At 42.2% G+C, this 16108-nt stretch overlaps 2 protein-coding genes across 3 annotated transcripts; both read left to right on the plus strand.

The window, feature by feature from the left end:
- The first annotated feature begins 1475 nt into the window (after positions 1–1475).
- LOC104414937 (pyruvate, phosphate dikinase, chloroplastic) lies at positions 1476–9413 on the plus strand. 2 transcript variants are annotated; one of them, XM_010026155.3, is made up of 21 exons: positions 1476–1634; positions 2045–2357; positions 2660–2716; positions 2975–3208; positions 3283–3420; positions 3605–3767; positions 3892–4127; positions 4247–4375; positions 4587–4766; positions 5238–5375; positions 5650–5814; positions 6080–6241; positions 6357–6446; positions 6803–6941; positions 7037–7214; positions 7535–7664; positions 7977–8105; positions 8308–8445; positions 8545–8622; positions 8930–9021; positions 9125–9413. In XM_010026155.3, the coding sequence occupies exons 2-21, from the start codon at positions 2091–2093 to the stop codon at positions 9180–9182; spliced, it is 2901 nt and encodes a 966-aa protein (XP_010024457.2). In that variant the 5' UTR covers positions 1476–1634; positions 2045–2090; the 3' UTR covers positions 9183–9413. The 2 variants fall into 2 exon arrangements, with proteins under 2 accessions (XP_010024457.2, XP_039154800.1); XM_039298866.1 differs by having other exon boundaries at positions 1480–1634; positions 2058–2357.
- A 2751-nt stretch (positions 9414–12164) lies between these two features.
- On the plus strand, positions 12165–14893 carry LOC104414939 (putative TrmH family tRNA/rRNA methyltransferase). Its single transcript, XM_010026157.3, has 4 exons — positions 12165–12499; positions 12618–12719; positions 13193–13319; positions 14276–14893. The coding sequence occupies exons 1-4, from the start codon at positions 12293–12295 to the stop codon at positions 14494–14496; spliced, it is 657 nt and encodes a 218-aa protein (XP_010024459.1). The 5' UTR covers positions 12165–12292; the 3' UTR covers positions 14497–14893.
- The last annotated feature ends 1215 nt before the right edge of the window (positions 14894–16108 follow it).

A 16108-nucleotide genomic window follows, 5' to 3' on the forward strand; every position in this document is an offset into this window, starting at 1 on the left:
AAACAAAATCCTAGTAGGCATCTTTATAGCATGAGATATGATGAAAAGGATTGGAGATAATGACTCACGCTTTAACATAGTTAGGTGTGGGAAATTATTTGGCTAGAAATAGGCAAATTAGTATGTTTTTCTTGGTGAGAAACGATGAAACATCACATGTGAACATATACTTGGTTCATCTAATGCGATTTATCAGAATTGTTGCAGGATAAGGAGAGAGGAGGATCACATGTTCATTTCTGTCCTACAGCAAGCCACGTGGCAGAAGCCCTTTGGATGCAAAGTATATTCCTTTCTGGTGGGTTCCCAGGCTCGTTGGCCATGGAGGACTTGTCCATTCTATCATCTTTGAGATGTTGACCATAATAATTACTTGAAACTCCCACAAATGTCCTCCTCATGAATTTTGATGGAAAGATTTTTTGCATCTTCATAGAAAATCACATGGAATCCTCACTTGTACCTAAGCAATTATGATGGTTAACTCAGTCTTGATATTTAGCAAATTTAGCAAAGAACGGAATTTGTGTTGATAAGAAAATTTGATGTGTTTTTTATATCATTTGAGGTGTCTAACGTGAGCTGGCAATCAAGTAATCCCTCACTAGGTGTGACATTATCCTCTCCCGGCACATTAATTGTTGAGGAAACACATATGTGCTCATGATGATGACCTCAAGAAAATGTACCTGTGCAGTGATTTGGATCCAAATTTGAATGAGCAAAACAACATGTATAGAAGCCCTTCTTCTTCTCTGGGTGCCTAGATATCCATTGTAATTAACCCTATATTCGAACATCTTGTTTCCATGATGTTTTGCTGAATTAGTGACGAAACAAATTTCCTAAGGTACAATAACAGAAGACTACAACAAGTTGAGCAGACTATATTGTTCCATACATATGCTCGAACCTTTCTTTAAAGCTTATCCATTTGTCTCCCTAGATAAATGCCAGTTAAAAACTAGAGCAATGGCACTACTCCCTTTGATCAATTCTTGATTCTGGTGTAAAACGTGTGAAGATTGACATTGCGTTAAAGTTATTTTACATCACTCCATCATCCCATCCCTTCGATCTAAATCTTGTGCTCACCACTTTGTATATCAGAGCATTGTAAAACAGTGTTGACATAACGATGTGGCCATTGAAATGTGTGCCATGGATAGCTCAAGTAGATCATGACCCGTTTATCTTTTCCTGTTGGTCATGCTTAAGAAGTGAATAACTTTAATAAATTGACTAGAATTTTAAAGAAGGAAAAGTATAAGAATTATATACTCAAAATCATTATTAAGTACAGATTTTACTTGTTATCTACTTCGATCTCAAAGGGTTTTATTGTTATTTCACATAACTCAAGGATTACAGACTCCTATGGAGTTGGAGACAACCAAAAAACAAAAGCTTGAGTAACCAGCGTGACTTAAGACCTCATCCACTCGTGTCACTTGTCACTCTTTTCTCTTGTTCATTAACCACCAAAGAAAAAAAATAAAAGATTAGAAAAACAAAGAGAAAAGGGAAACAAACAATTCAACCGCCATTTCTCTTTTCAAGAAGCTCTCCGAGAGTCTGAACCTCAAGCATCAAGAAGAACTTCAGTGATCCCTTTTAGTTTCTTGGTGAATCAGGTACGGTTACAGCTTCAGAAATGGTAAACTTCAACCCTTTTCTGCATGTTAACTATGGATCATTTCATGGGCAAACCTAGCTTGTGAAATTTTGGTCCAACTTCTTGTTCAGTTCCTGGGCTCATGATACAAATATTGTGAACTTTCTTGGCTGATGCAAAAGAGCTGCATTAGATATTCGGGTATAGTGTATTGAAGAGACGGAATATGGCGAGGTCTTTATGAGCTTAATCATATCTTTTAAAAGCTTGTTGATTGTTACAGCTGCACCATGTCATTGAATTTTTCAGTAATCCGGTATTGTGATGACAAGAGTGAAATCCGTCTCAGACAGAACATAAGTATTTTTGTGGCATGTGATTTGGAGATCTTATGTTTGATTGGAATTGTTTGTCATCCTTCTTTTACAGTTTGTAATTACAGGTTGTATCGGTAAGGAGATAATTGCCTTCGATAATGGAAGGCGTGCTCATGAGGACCACTGCGGAAGCTTTCAAGCATGGTCTGTTCAAGGGGCATCATTTGGAGCAAGTGGATGTCCTAGTCAGGAACAACCGCTCTTTGCTTCAGGCGAGCCAGGGCCGTAGGCTTTGTGGTATCCGCTGTCAAGAATCGGATGGAACTGGGTTTGTGAATCCGAATCACAAGAGCAACAAGGCATCCCTTACGAAGACACAAGCAATACTTACACCAGTCACAGACCCAACCTTTACGGCAAAAAAGGTGAATCAGGTTGTTTCAGCTTCGGACACACTAGCAAACCAGGAAATGCATCACCATAGCAAGTTTATTACCAAATTTGAATAATGTTCGATCCCCTAATGCGGCTGCATTAGACAATTCCTTTACCAAATGATCAATCAATCAAGGAAACTAGACAGTACAGTTTAGCTTTGGTTACCTATACTCGCAGGTAGTTACCAAGCTAGCAATCCATGTCAACAATAACATCATATCAAGTAGTAATTTCTTCTGTTTGTTCGTATTGCAAAGAGAGGTCTTATACTGATCTGTGTGTTCTGCAGAGAGTTTTTACATTCGGAAAAGGGAAGAGCGAGGGAAATAAGGGCATGAAGTCCTTGGTAAGTGGCTTTTTTCCTAAGAATGCAGCCAATGGAATGTGAAATTTTCCTTTTTTATGTTTTACTTATATTGAGGTAGCATTCAATATGTGTTAAAAGAACTGAAAGTGAAACCTATGTCACTTTAATCATGGGACTAAGTATACGCTTTCCAATATGACATTGTCAAATTAAACATTCACTTTTGAAATTATGAACTTTGAAACCTATGATAGGTGATGCATGCCTTTGAGATTATGCATATATTAAATTTTGTAGTTGGGAGGAAAAGGAGCAAACCTAGCAGAGATGGCTAGCATTGGATTATCTGTGCCTCCTGGGCTCACCATATCAACAGAAGCATGCCAAGAGTACCAGCAGAATGGGAATAAGCTTCCGCATGGTCTGTGGGAGGAGATTTTGGAAGGTTTGGAGAGCGTAGAGAAGGACATGGGGGCGGTCCTTGGTGACCCTTCAAAGCCCCTCCTTTTATCTGTTCGATCTGGTGCAGCGGTAGGACTTCCTTAACTACTCCAAAGCTAAATTTGTCAGACTATCAGTGCATTATGATTCTCCTATGTTTGCAGATATCCATGCCTGGCATGATGGACACTGTCCTTAACCTTGGGCTCAATGATGATGTTGTCGCTGGTCTGGCTGCGAAAAGTGGGGAGCGCTTTGCCTATGACTCTTATAGACGATTTCTAGACATGTTTGGGAATGTTGTAAGTAGATAACGCTCTGTTCTTTTCAGCTCTTTGCTTAATGCTCAGTTGCCCTAATCATGGTCCTAGCAAGTGAGCCTGAACGGTACTTGCATTATTTAGAGTATAGTGTTCAACTTCCTTCTCGCACCTCTTTCATTCGTACCAATAATTACAAAGGGCTTTCTTTTCTGCGGAAATTCAGGTCATGGACATTCCACATTCATCATTTGAGGATAAGCTAGAGCAGTTGAAACACTCAAAAGGTGTTAAACTGGACACTGACCTAACAGCTTCGGATCTTAAAGAGCTTGTGGCACAATACAAGAATGTTTATCTTGAAACCAAGGGAGAAGAATTCCCTTCAGGTACCAAGTACCAATCTGTTTACATATCACAACATAACAATAAAGGAGACAAGATGATAACGCTGCTTCTTCTAACAAGTATAAGAATCAAATTCATTTCTTTTGAATTGCATCCGTTTTGCAGATCCAAGAAAGCAGTTAGAGTTAGCTGTCAAAGCCGTTTTTGATTCATGGAACAGTCCCAGGGCTATTAAGTACCGAAGCATCAATCAAATAATGGGATTGAAGGGTACTGCTGTGAATATTCAGTGCATGGTGTTTGGAAACATGGGAAATACTTCAGGGACGGGAGTGCTGTTCACCAGAAACCCGAGCACAGGCGAGAAGAAGCTCTACGGCGAGTTTTTGGTCAATGCTCAGGTTATATATCTGGTCTTTTCTTCTTTGATGTGTAGCTGCTTCTGATGACTCATTAATGTCACAAACAAGCCGGTATATTTATTGACAAGCTAGTTTTTTTTTGCTAAATATCATGACAGGGGGAGGATGTGGTAGCTGGAATTAGAACTCCGGAAGATTTGGACACGATGAAGAATTGTATGCCGGAAGCTTACAAAGAACTTGTGGAGAACTGCAACATTTTAGAGAAGCATTACAAAGACATGATGGTATGGAATCTCTTTCTATTGTTGGATAGATCATTCCACCACTTTTCTGGAGCAATATCTCTTTCCTTTCAACCTTAGCACGACGTATGACTGATTTTCTATGTTGGTTCCCTGCTCTGAATTTGATGAGATAAACCGGATCCTCTTTATCAGATGCAGGCCTCAGAATTTGAGACTAAAGTCATCGCATGTTTTACTTTGATGCATACAGGATATTGAGTTTACAGTTCAAGAAAATAGGCTGTGGATGTTGCAATGCCGGTCTGGAAAGCGTACTGGCAAGGGCGCGATAAAGATTGCGGTAGACATGGTTAATGAAGGGCTTGTTGACATTCATTCTTCTGTGAAGATGGTGGAGCCTCAGCATCTCGATCAACTTCTTCATCCACAGGTACACATGCTAAAATTCTGCCAGGCACTTGGGTCTCTTTGTGATCAGATAACGATGAAAGACTGTAGGAGGAAGTGTGTCTTCATCCTAATCCATTTAATCTGGGAGCAGCTATCTCTCCTTGGAAGAAGTAAACAATTTCACTTAGTCCTATATCCAACCTAATGCCTTTGTGTTTCTTCATTAGCATATATATGTGACACTACCAACATTTTCAAAGTATTTAATCTCACCGAAGGGATAATTTCATAAGTCCATAAAAGTTATTTGACATCATAGAAGGCCCAAACACAACCTGCATCCACCTGTATAATAGAATGTGCATCCGCATTGCGTCTTTCTGGGGTCTCTATCTTTCTTAAATTCATTGTATAATATGGTTGAGATGGAAAATTTGCAATCCCGAATGGATTTATGCTCATACTTACTTCTACCCAAAATCTTGCTGAAGTTTTCGGCTTCTGTTTTCAGTTTGAAAACGCAGCTGCATACAAAGATAAAGTTGTTGCTACAGGGTTGCCTGCTTCACCAGGAGCTGCCGTGGGCCAAGTTGTGTTCAGTGCCGATGATGCCGAAGTATGGCATGCTCAAGGGAAAAGTGTCATTCTGGTATGGCTGTTCAGGCATTAATTCTCATGCTTGATATGCGTGGTAACTGGAGAGGGAGTTCTTTAGTGTGCTATCTGGAATTTCAACCTTCTAAACTGATGACATATCCTATGATCGATATGTTTTGAGTGAAGAAAAGTGGTTCAAACAAATTTGATCATGAGTTGACAAACTGGCAATGGAAAAACCAGCCTTTTTCTTGGAATTGCGAGGATCTCTTTTGGGATCCAAGCTCTAAGGTGTGCAAATTAACACTTTTTCTGTGTGTGTAAAGGTTAGGACTGAGACAAGTCCAGAGGATGTTGGTGGAATGCATGCTGCTGCCGGCATTTTAACAGCTAGAGGTGGCATGACATCTCATGCCGCGGTCGTGGCACGTGGATGGGGGAAGTGTTGTGTCTCTGGCTGCGCCGATATCCTTGTGAATGATGCTGAGAAGGTAATTTTGCCTGCAAATCCTCTCTCAGCTATGTTACTCTGGCTCTTCTGTTGAGTTGACATACCCATTCCTAGACAGATAGGACATAAGTTTCGGTGTGGTTATGGAGACACATTTCATCTTGAACTCCACAATTGTGAGTTTGTGTCTTATTGCGAAACTACTGTCTAGATCACCATTATAAAAAAATTTAGACTGTGATGAACCCACTGAATTTTCAGACACAAGGTGATCACGTCAGTTGGGTTCTTTTCCAATAGTGCAGGTGGTCACTATTGGAGGCAAGGTAATTAAGGAAGGCGAATGGATCTCCCTCAACGGATCGACTGGGGAAGTGATTTTGGGTAAACAACCACTTTCACCTCCAGCATTGAGCGATGACATGGAGACCTTCATGTCCTGGGCTGATGAAATAAGATCCCTCAAGGTACAACTCCTTTTCTCCGGTCTTTTCTTCGTCTGGTAAAAGTTCTTGCAGTTTAACATGTATGTTCTTTGTTATTCTCTTAGTGATTGGGTGATATCATCCCCTTCTTTGATAGGTTATGGCAAATGCCGACACTCCTGAAGATGCCCTTACAGCCAGAAACAATGGTGCCCAAGGGATTGGACTTTGCAGGACAGAACACATGGTGAAGATCATTTTCCCTCTTTGATCAGTCATTCTTTTCATGGAAGCAATAGAATGTAGATTCTTCCAGTCTTATATGCTTGCCTTGTTCAAAGGGTTGAGAGGAATCTCTCATATACTTGAAATTGCATAATCATAAAGCCTCCTAATGGTGTCAAAATGGTAGCATGTTGAGTTATTGATGAAGAACCCAATTCTATTAGCATGCTGTCTCATTTGTACCAACAGCATGTGAAGTTGTTGTGGATGGATTATTTTCTTGCATCCTGCATGAATTTCCTTGTGTGACTTGCAGTCATGTGTCATGCGGTGCTCTGAACTCCATTTTTATCATCTGTATTTTTTTGTCATGTTCAGTTCTTTGCTTCGGATGAAAGGATAAAAGCAGTGAGGAAGATGATAATGGCAGTCACCACAGAACAGAGAAAGGAAGCATTGGATCAGTTGCTGCCTTATCAACAATCTGATTTCGAGGGGATATTTCGAGCTATGGATGGTGACTATATTTCCTTTGTATATTATTTACATCGTTCTTTTTTGCATCCATTTGTGTGCTTGGTAATTACATGAAATGGCTTGTTGAAATCCCAGGCCTTCCCGTGACCATCCGACTGTTAGATCCGCCACTTCACGAGTTTCTTCCGGAAGGAGACCTAGAACAGATTGTTAGCGAACTAACCACAGACACCGGCATGACTGAAGATGAAGTTTTCTCTAGGATCGAGAAATTATCTGAAGTAAATCCCATGCTTGGATTCCGAGGCTGCAGGTTTTTGATTCTTCTGATTATTTGCAAGCTCTTAAATGCTAATGTTCAAGAACAATGGATTTGCCTACTGACTCTAGTTTTTGTTTTAGCTTTTTTTTTTCCTCTGTCGGAATGCTTACTTTAGCTGACTACTCCGGAATTTATGTAAACTCTCATGCTCCTCAAGTTTCATGTATTAGTAGTGACGCATGAAATTTATGAAAAACGCCGAATGCATCCCTATCGGATCAATACTAACCTTTTCTGTGCAACAGTATTATAGGCAACTGGTTGGACTGCATCAATATGAATTTCCTTTTCTTTTCTTGGCATGTGAACAGGCTAGGCATATCATACCCCGAGCTGTCTGAAATGCAAGCTCGTGCAATTTTCCAGGCCGCAATGACAATGAGCCGCCAGGGCTTCACAGTTCTTCCAGAGATAATGGTTCCACTAGTGGGAACGCCTCAGGCATGACTTCCTTTCCTTTCCTCTTCCAAATTATTCGTTCCATTATGCCCAGTCCAAATCTTTTACAGTTAAGAGTGAGTTCCCAAAACTTTCATTGACAGAACTCCCGTAGCTAATATCTCCCCAAAAATAACCGCTCACGTTGAATATGAGTTCAAACTGATCTGGGTTTCACTTTCATAGTGAATAGTCCCACTGGAAGTGCCTCCACTTGTGCATGAACTGCAGTTTAATGAACTTTTCGGACATTTTGATTTTACCTCTAAGTACTGAAACAGTCCTCATGGAAAATTTGATGATTTTGATTGCCAGGAACTAGGACATCAGGTGAGTTTGATACGGAGCATTGCCAAGAAAGTATTCTCTGAGGTGGGTTCATCAATAAGCTATAAGATCGGGACAATGATTGAGATTCCTAGGGCCGCTCTTGTGGCAGATGAGGTGCGTACACCATTTGTTCCTCATATGTCGGGTCTAACTGACAGTACAAGGTGTCCCCATTCTCTTTTCTGTAGTTGCACTTTCGTTGTTTTTTGCTGTTCTAAAAAAGATGGATCCAATGAACACAAATGTTGATGCTGGAGCATATTGCATATCATTGTGTCTACTGACTTTCCTCATACTTTGGTGTAATTAATCATAGATTGCAAAGGAGGCAGAGTTCTTCTCCTTCGGGACCAACGATCTGACGCAAATGACGTTCGGGTACAGCAGAGACGACGTCGGCAAATTCCTTCCTGTATACCTGTCCAAAGGCATCCTCCAAGCCGATCCTTTCGAGGTCAGTCACATACCTTGCAACTCTTCGAGGGAATAACCTCCAGGAGTGGGGGGAGAGCCTCGCTAGATTTCAGAACAACCTGAAATCTTTTGCTTGCAGGTGCTAGATCAGAGAGGCGTAGGCCAACTTATCAAGATTGCAACCGAGAGAGGCCGAGCAGCTAGGCCCAACTTAAAGGTAACCAGCACTGAATGAGAAGTCTTGCTCATCAGTACACTGCAGCAGGGCTTTGATGAGTTCACCTTTCATGGCTGATTTTCCTCTGCATCATTCGCGAGATATCTCTTACTGCATAAAAACTGCTGTCATTGAAAGATTAGCGAGGCCTAGCTTGTAAGTTACATATTATGAAAAATGATCAGCCAAATAATAGGTTCCATGCTTGGACTTCAATGAATAGCCTGCGATGGAGCGGCGGATGCAATAGTTTCCTTTATCTACTTGTTATCCTTGAGATGTGCAAGTGACGTGGGATTGAAAACAGGTCGGTATATGCGGAGAACACGGGGGCGATCCATCTTCGGTTGCCTTCTTCGCGGAGGCTGGACTGGATTACGTTTCGTGCTCTGCCTTCAGGTCTCTCTAGACTCTACTCTTTGCTGAATTTGCCGAGCTCCGCATTGCTTTCTCTGACTTAATCCTCTCGATTTCCTAAAGAGTGGCATTCTCATTGTTGCAGGGTCCCTATCGCTAGGCTCGCGGCGGCTCAAGTCGCGGTTCGAAGAGAAGTCCCCTGATTGACGATAGCAATTGCTCTCACACATTCATGATTTTGCGACGTCTGTATATAATCGTCGTCCATGTAAAGAAACGACCATAATAATGATTCTGAGATGAATAAAGGGGCACCATGTACTAGATCTGATATGATCAATCTCATGAGCAGGGGAGAGAAAAGGGATGGGGTTGCCCTACAATGTCTTTTGTAAACGATACTATCACTTACCGGGGTTACTATTTCATATTCATGCCCGTTTGAACATATTAAAAATGCTCACTTTTTACGGCTAAAATTGCACGTCCACAAAAATTTGAGAGAAAATTCCAACTAAGCACTCGGAGTGTCATCATTTTCTCAAATAATGATATAAAGTAGACCATATTTCAAATAAGAAAATATGAAGTGAGTGTGTTAATTTCAAAGAAGGGCTCGACTTTTTAGTTGGTCAAGGACATTTTCATCCATTATCTCTTTTTATTTTCCTTTTTTTCTGGTTTTTCCTTTCTTTTTCATTGACGGTCAGTCTCAAACAATAGCCAACCACTGGTGATGCTTGGAGAGGGTAGGGTGAGGGCCACCCTAATTGGTTACAAGTGAGAGACGACCTTGCTTGGGCAAGGTGACCCTCACCTTGGGTGAGGCCACAAGGCAACCCTCGTCCTTCATGAGGATCGCCTTGCTTGTGGCCAGCGAGGGCCTGGGTGAGGTGACCCTTGCCAACGACCGATGATGGCTTGCTAGTCCTGACCGAGGGGCTTGAAAGAAAAAAAGGAAAAGAGAAAAAAAGAAAAAAGAAATAAAAATAAATTTGTCTTTTGACGAAAATGCCATTGACCGGTTGGACTAAACTATTATAATCACTTTACACCTCTATTTGAAACTAACATGACTATTTTAAATTCTTATTTGACACAAAATCCATTACAGACACTTATTTAAGAAAATGATGGCATTTCAAGCTCTTATTTGAAATTTTTTCAAAATTTGATGATAGGGAAACATCCATCAAAGAGCATCCGATGCTTAGAAAAATAAAAGATAAGTGAATTAGAAGTCCTAAAACTTATGAAATTAATGGCTAATGGCTAATGGAAAATGTTAATGTGATATTTTAAAATTACTTTCTCTTACTATGTGGCATTATTATTATTATTGGTCCCTTTACTTTTTTTATTAAATTAGATTAAAATACAAAAAAAGACTAAATTTTATTGAAAAAAAAAAACAATAGAGAGAATAGCGGGGAAATGGTGGGGTGCCGGCTGCCACCCATTGTCGGAGTGCCGACGGAAGATCATTAGCCCCGGGTGAGGGTTGCTGGCTTGCCAGCCCAGGTGAAGCCTTGTTGTCCCCAAATGAGGGCCAAATGAGGGCCAATGAGGCACTTGATTTGGGCACTTATTTGGGCGTCGTCGTGGGCCATCACCTGAGGCTGGTGAGGTCTTGCCTTGGCAGTGAAGGTCACTGGCCCTAGGTAAGGATCGCAAGGCCTTTCTCGGGCGAGCCACCCTCGCTTAGGGTCGGCGACCTTTGCCACATTAATATTTTACGTTAGCTAAATTGATGGTGTTAGCAAAATTTGTTAATTGTTAAGTATTAGAATTTGATTGCACTTTTATTTTTTATAAGTTTTAGAATTTCATGCATTTTAAAAGATCTAGAAATTGCTTGGAATGGGATTGGTTTGGCCCAGAACTAGCAATTCCCATAAGCATTGGTCTAGTTCTCAGTCCTAGATGTGGAACCCTTCACCCAAACTAGACCAGTATATATAAATAATTTATTTTAATTTTCAAATTTTACTTTATTTATAAGGTGCATTTGGGAAGGCTTTTGAGGAAAGCTTTTGAAAAAATGCAAAAGCCTTTGAGTTAAAGAGGTTTTCCAAAATGCAAATTGTATTTGGTAAATTGTATTTTGAAAGTCCATGTACCTTTAAGTAAAATAGTATTTGGAAAGATTACATTTACAAATGACTTTGGTGATTAATAAAAAAAATGAAAAAAAATTATCAAAAAAAATGAAAGAGTTTGCTGGCGAGGCAGGCGGTTGCCGGCGGCCTCAAGTAGCCCCCAGAGATGATCGGCGAGGGTCGCCTAGGGTTGGGCGACCTCGCTGCGACTGGCGCAACCTAGATTTGGTTGCCAGAGGTCGCGCGTGAGGTCGCGTGACCTCGCGGCGACCAGATCTAGTTCGTGCCGGTCGCTGCGAGGTTGCACGACCTCCGGCGACCTAGATTTGGGTTGCGCGACCTCCGGCAATCCAGATTTGGGTCGCGCTTGAGCTGGGTCGCGGCGATGTGACTTGTGGGCGGTTGCCAGAACTCTCGAGCGGTCGCCACGACTTGCTAGGGTCGTGCAACTGGTCAGTAACTGTTGTTGCGACCTTGCCGACCTTAGCCGTGACCTCACCGGCCTCTTGAGCTCGCTTCTGATCAGCCATGCTGCTAGAGAAGGAATATGAATAGTAGCATGAACAGTGACACGAGGCATTTCGAGAATGCTGAAAATCCAAGGCAGCCTAGGACCTGCCTTGGGCTTTTAGCCTTGCAAATGCCAACCTTGCCTCAATATGACTCTTGAAAAGTAGTTCCCAAATACCTTCAATTTGGCCTAAAGGCCTTTGGCCTCCTAAAGCCCATTGGAAAGCAGTTCCCAAACGCACCCATAGTCTCTCTGTCTCCCACCTCACTCATGTTGCTCACTCTTGCTCTAGATCGCCTTCGGTCTCGTTGCTCATTCTTGGTTGCCTCGACCTTCGACCTCGTTGCTCGCTCTCACGCCTCTTCCGAAGTGGGGACATTTGGTTCCGATCCATTTGGCCAATGGGCAATTTCCGATTCCAATCTTTTAGAGCCGATCCTTGACGGGTGATTCCCAATTTCGAGGCGGGTGGTTTTAGAATGAGAACTGCCCGCCTCGAAACCGCTCACCCCCGCACTTTTATCTCGAAAATGAACACGAACCAAAAATATGCGACGAAGGTACCATTTTGTCCTGCTAAACGACATCGTAACGACCATAAACCCGCTCCTTCCTCTTCGACCAACGCCGCCGCCGGAGGGTTCCTTCTCTCTCTCTCTCTCTCTCTCTCTCGCTCTGCATCCGAGTCGAAGGAGAGAGAGAGATGGAGATGGAGAGCTACGTGGTGGTGCACAACGTCGCGAAGCGCCACAACGTCGGCACCCTCGCCCGGAGCGCCACCGCCTTCGGCGTCTCCGAGCTCATCGTCGTCGGCCGCCGGGACTTCAACGCCTTCGGCAGCCACGGCTCCACCTCCCACCTCGCCTTCCGCCACTTCCACTCCCTCCTCGAAGCCCGCTCCTTCCTCAAGGTCCGTCCCTCCCGTAGGCATCGTCGATTTCTTTCCTTTTTTTCTCTCGTTTTTGCCGTACGCCGCACGTCGGAGGTGTTTCGTTTGATTTACGTCGAGCCTGGTTGGTAATCTTTAGGAGAAGGGTTGTGATATATGTGGTGTGGAAATCACAGATGATGCCGTAGCCGTCAACCAGCATCCTTTCAAGAGGAGCACCGCTTTCCTCGTCGGCAACGAGGTAAAATTTGTCTACCCATTCGACCATTTTCCTCCGTAAAAGAGCAAACTTTGATTGATTCAGGGTGACCGTCGGTCGGTTTTTCGATTGCCGATAACTATAAGCTGCGCTTCTGTCTTTTCTCTCTGCATTTTCTGTCAAGTGTAGTCGTCTTGCTAAATGGGTCGTGCTAAATTATGTCAAATTGAAGGCGGTTTGCGGATTCTCGACCCATGAATGTTTATGAATCGCTTCGCAGCTTGCAGCTGTTGATGGCAAGTTTTCATTGGTTGATCAATGAATTTAGGGGCTGGCAAGGGTGTGTATTTAGCTGGCGAAAGAATCCTCTAAGTTATGCCTACTTCATTTGTTAATCAAAGCCGATGAAGCATGTCACGATATATGAGAAATCTTGTCTCAATACAATGAATCTTCTTTTAATGAAACTTCTCAGAGGATGATTGGAGGTTCTGATTGATTCTTACTGAGAACAGGGAACGGGCCTTTCTGCCAAAGAATGCGAGATATGCGACTTCTTTGTATATATTCCTCAGTACGGCAGTGGCACTGCTTCATTGAATGTCACTGTAGCAGCATCCATAGTTCTACATCATTTTGCAGGTAATCTCTCGGGAATCCCATTACTTTAAAGAATCTGTAAAAGACCAAGTTATACTTTTGGCATACATGGTAGTAAATGTGCTTGCGTTAGAAATCTGAGCTGCATTTTTAATTGATATATGCATTCAGCGTAAGCTACTGTTTTGTCTGTTTGTTATATGTACATCCATACGAGTTTGGTTACTGGCCTTCAAAATTCGTGTGTCATGAATTGTTGTGGATTTGTCTTTTTTGCCGTGTTTCTAATCTCCACAATTATATTTGTAACTGTATGTCATGCTATAGAGGGGTGGAGATAATCTTGTGTGGGGTTCCTACTGCATAAACAAGCTCGTTTGTCCTTTCTTTCATTAAGCAACTATATGTGACTTTTCCTTTGTTCATTGTCTTGAGTAATTAATCTCAGTGAGATTAGAAGATATCTATTGTAGTTGCATCATGCATTATCATTAGTTAGTATACTTGATTTTTGGCCCAGCTTGCTCACTTGGGGTTGTAAAAAGTGTAAGCATTGAGGTGTTTAGATGTTAATTGGCAGGTTGGATTAGTGGATAGCTCAAAGCCCTTCGATGAATACTGAATGTTTATGCATGGACTGATGACAATTATACTTGATTTTTATGGTTTGAATGGATCAACTTTTCAAATGGCACTAGAGGATTGTCATCACTTAAGTTGTGGTTAAATTGTTGATGATATCAAGAGGGACACAAAATTTAGCAACTTCGCTTTTACATTTGGAAAAATAGGCATTGGTGTCCTGTGGAAGGATGTGTTTTTGTTGTTTCTTCTGTGAATTGCTTCTCTTAAATATCTCAGGACTTAGTGAGGTCCGAATGTTCTTCTGCACATTTAGAATTGGTCATGTGAAAACTTAATCTGTATTGTTCCGTTTATTTTTACTCGCAAATAAATTATGACCCACGCCTAAAATCTGAGACACGGTTTCTCTTCAGTTTGGGCAGGCTTCTCCGAACGAATCCGCGATGGAAATAAGTTTGTTGTGGCCGAGAAGCCGGCAAAGCAAGTGAAGCGTAATTTTTGTGCAGAAACAGTGGATGCTATCATTGAGGAGCGAAAATCTAGAAAGCAAAACGCTTCGGAATTTTTCGATGGCGATGGAAATGCCCAATCGTCATCAAACCTACTTGAGGGATTGTTCAGTGATGATCAGTGACTTAAGTAGAGTGAACTTTCTTTCAGACATTCTGACAACCCAAGCCTTTGGGAGTGATAGAACAGTCGTGGGTGGTTGGTCTGCAGGTCCTTTTTTTTTGGTTAGAAAAAGAAAAAAAAGAGAGGCATGCGGACCAACCACCCATGATGCATCCATGTCTACTTGCTAAAGAAGCGAGCGGCTAAATTTGATGCATCCATGTCTCTTTGGAGCGAGCCAGCAAAGAGCCTGTTCCAGTATTGAGCAGTTTTCACTTTTCTGATTTTATGCATAGGGATGTTAGTTTCTGCACGAACCAAAGGATTAGATGTGTTTTGTCCCGCTTTCTTGTGGCTTGTGCAATTAAGTCCTCATGCTTTCTTTTTCAATCAAGTTCTCTAACTTTTCTTATGAGTAATCCAGTTCCCCCATTACATACCCAATTCATTGCTGCCGGGGCATGCTTATGCGGCACGTTGGCATTTGTCCAATAGAAAATATGAAAAAACATGGAAACAGAGCGCGGTACGGATCACCTTTTCCTTCTTCTCTTAATTGTTTCGGCGATGTCTACCACTTGACGCACGAAGGGATTAAAATTTAGCCACTTATTCACAGAGTTCTTAAAGCTTTATTTCTCATCTAGAAATGAAAACTCTCAGATCACTCTCGATGCTAGGGACCAAGTAACGTCTTCTTCAACCTGATTCTTATTAGCCCCAGGGCACTCCACACGGCATTGGAGCCATTGACTATGTCGTTCCGAGATGGTGGTTGATAAGCATGTGCGGCATTTCAACCGTTTATAGGGTGCACTCGTCGACTACTTTAACCTTCCCAGTCCTTCGGTTTTGATAAATCTTTATGTTGATCATCTTGCTGCACCGGGATCCACTGCTACACCCTGTCGATAACACGAGATTGGCTTCGACTTTCTGATGGTACATGTCATACTCGGACCCCTCCTGTCGCCACCTTGACAAAAATCATTATTTCTCAAAATAGCTAGAGTCGAAGAGGTAACCGGGGGTGAACGGCTATATTAGGGATACGACACACCTCTGCAAACCAAAGGGCCTGAGGACTGACATCCTCTGCTTGACGGAGGAGGTGGGGAACGTATGCTTGATGGAGGAGGTACAATCGATGGAGGAGACACGGGGCGGTCCATATGTAAGTGCCCAAGTCGGGTTTGTCATTGCATTTACCATTGCTACATATCGATTGGCCTGCACAGTCATTGAGCGTTTGGCATGTGCAGTTACAAAGAGGAGATGGGGCTTCCCGACGGTGGAGGCGGAGGTAAGGTTGAAGGAGAGACGCCGCCACATACGCGAGTGCGTAGGTCGGGATCGTCTTTGCACTTTCCATTGATGCGAATCATTTTGGCCCGCACAGTCATTGAAAGTATGGCAAGGACCGTCGCACAATGAGAATGCGTTGGATGTGAATGGGACACGAGCAAAGGCTCAATAGTACAAGGAAAAAAAAAGGAGAGAATGGTATCAAGCTCATCATATTTGGGATTCGAAATTGATTTGGTAAGGATGGTTGTGGAGCACAATATCATCTCAAATGCAAGCTCAATAGATGTGAATATTGTCTTCATGCAAGTTTAACCAGAAATAGCTGT

Source organism: Eucalyptus grandis, chromosome 8, assembly GCF_016545825.1.
Source record: "Eucalyptus grandis isolate ANBG69807.140 chromosome 8, ASM1654582v1, whole genome shotgun sequence".
Lineage (NCBI taxonomy): Eukaryota > Viridiplantae > Streptophyta > Magnoliopsida > Myrtales > Myrtaceae > Eucalyptus > Eucalyptus grandis.

Excerpts from the sequence above, each read along its gene's own strand:
- LOC104414937 (XM_010026155.3), top strand. The coding sequence starts at position 2,091 with ATGGAAGGCGTGCTCATGAGGACCACTGCGGAAGCTTTCAAGCATGGT. Across the intron at positions 4,767-5,237 it reads ATCAACTTCTTCATCCACAG|TTTGAAAACGCAGCTGCATA; the intron begins GTACACATGCTA and ends TTCTGTTTTCAG. Across the intron at positions 6,942-7,036 it reads GATATTTCGAGCTATGGATG|GCCTTCCCGTGACCATCCGA; the intron begins GTGACTATATTT and ends TTGAAATCCCAG.
- LOC104414939 (XM_010026157.3), top strand. The coding sequence starts at position 12,293 with ATGGAGATGGAGAGCTACGTGGTGGTGCACAACGTCGCGAAGCGCCAC. Across the intron at positions 12,500-12,617 it reads AAGCCCGCTCCTTCCTCAAG|GAGAAGGGTTGTGATATATG; the intron begins GTCCGTCCCTCC and ends GGTAATCTTTAG. Across the intron at positions 12,720-13,192 it reads CTTTCCTCGTCGGCAACGAG|GGAACGGGCCTTTCTGCCAA; the intron begins GTAAAATTTGTC and ends TACTGAGAACAG.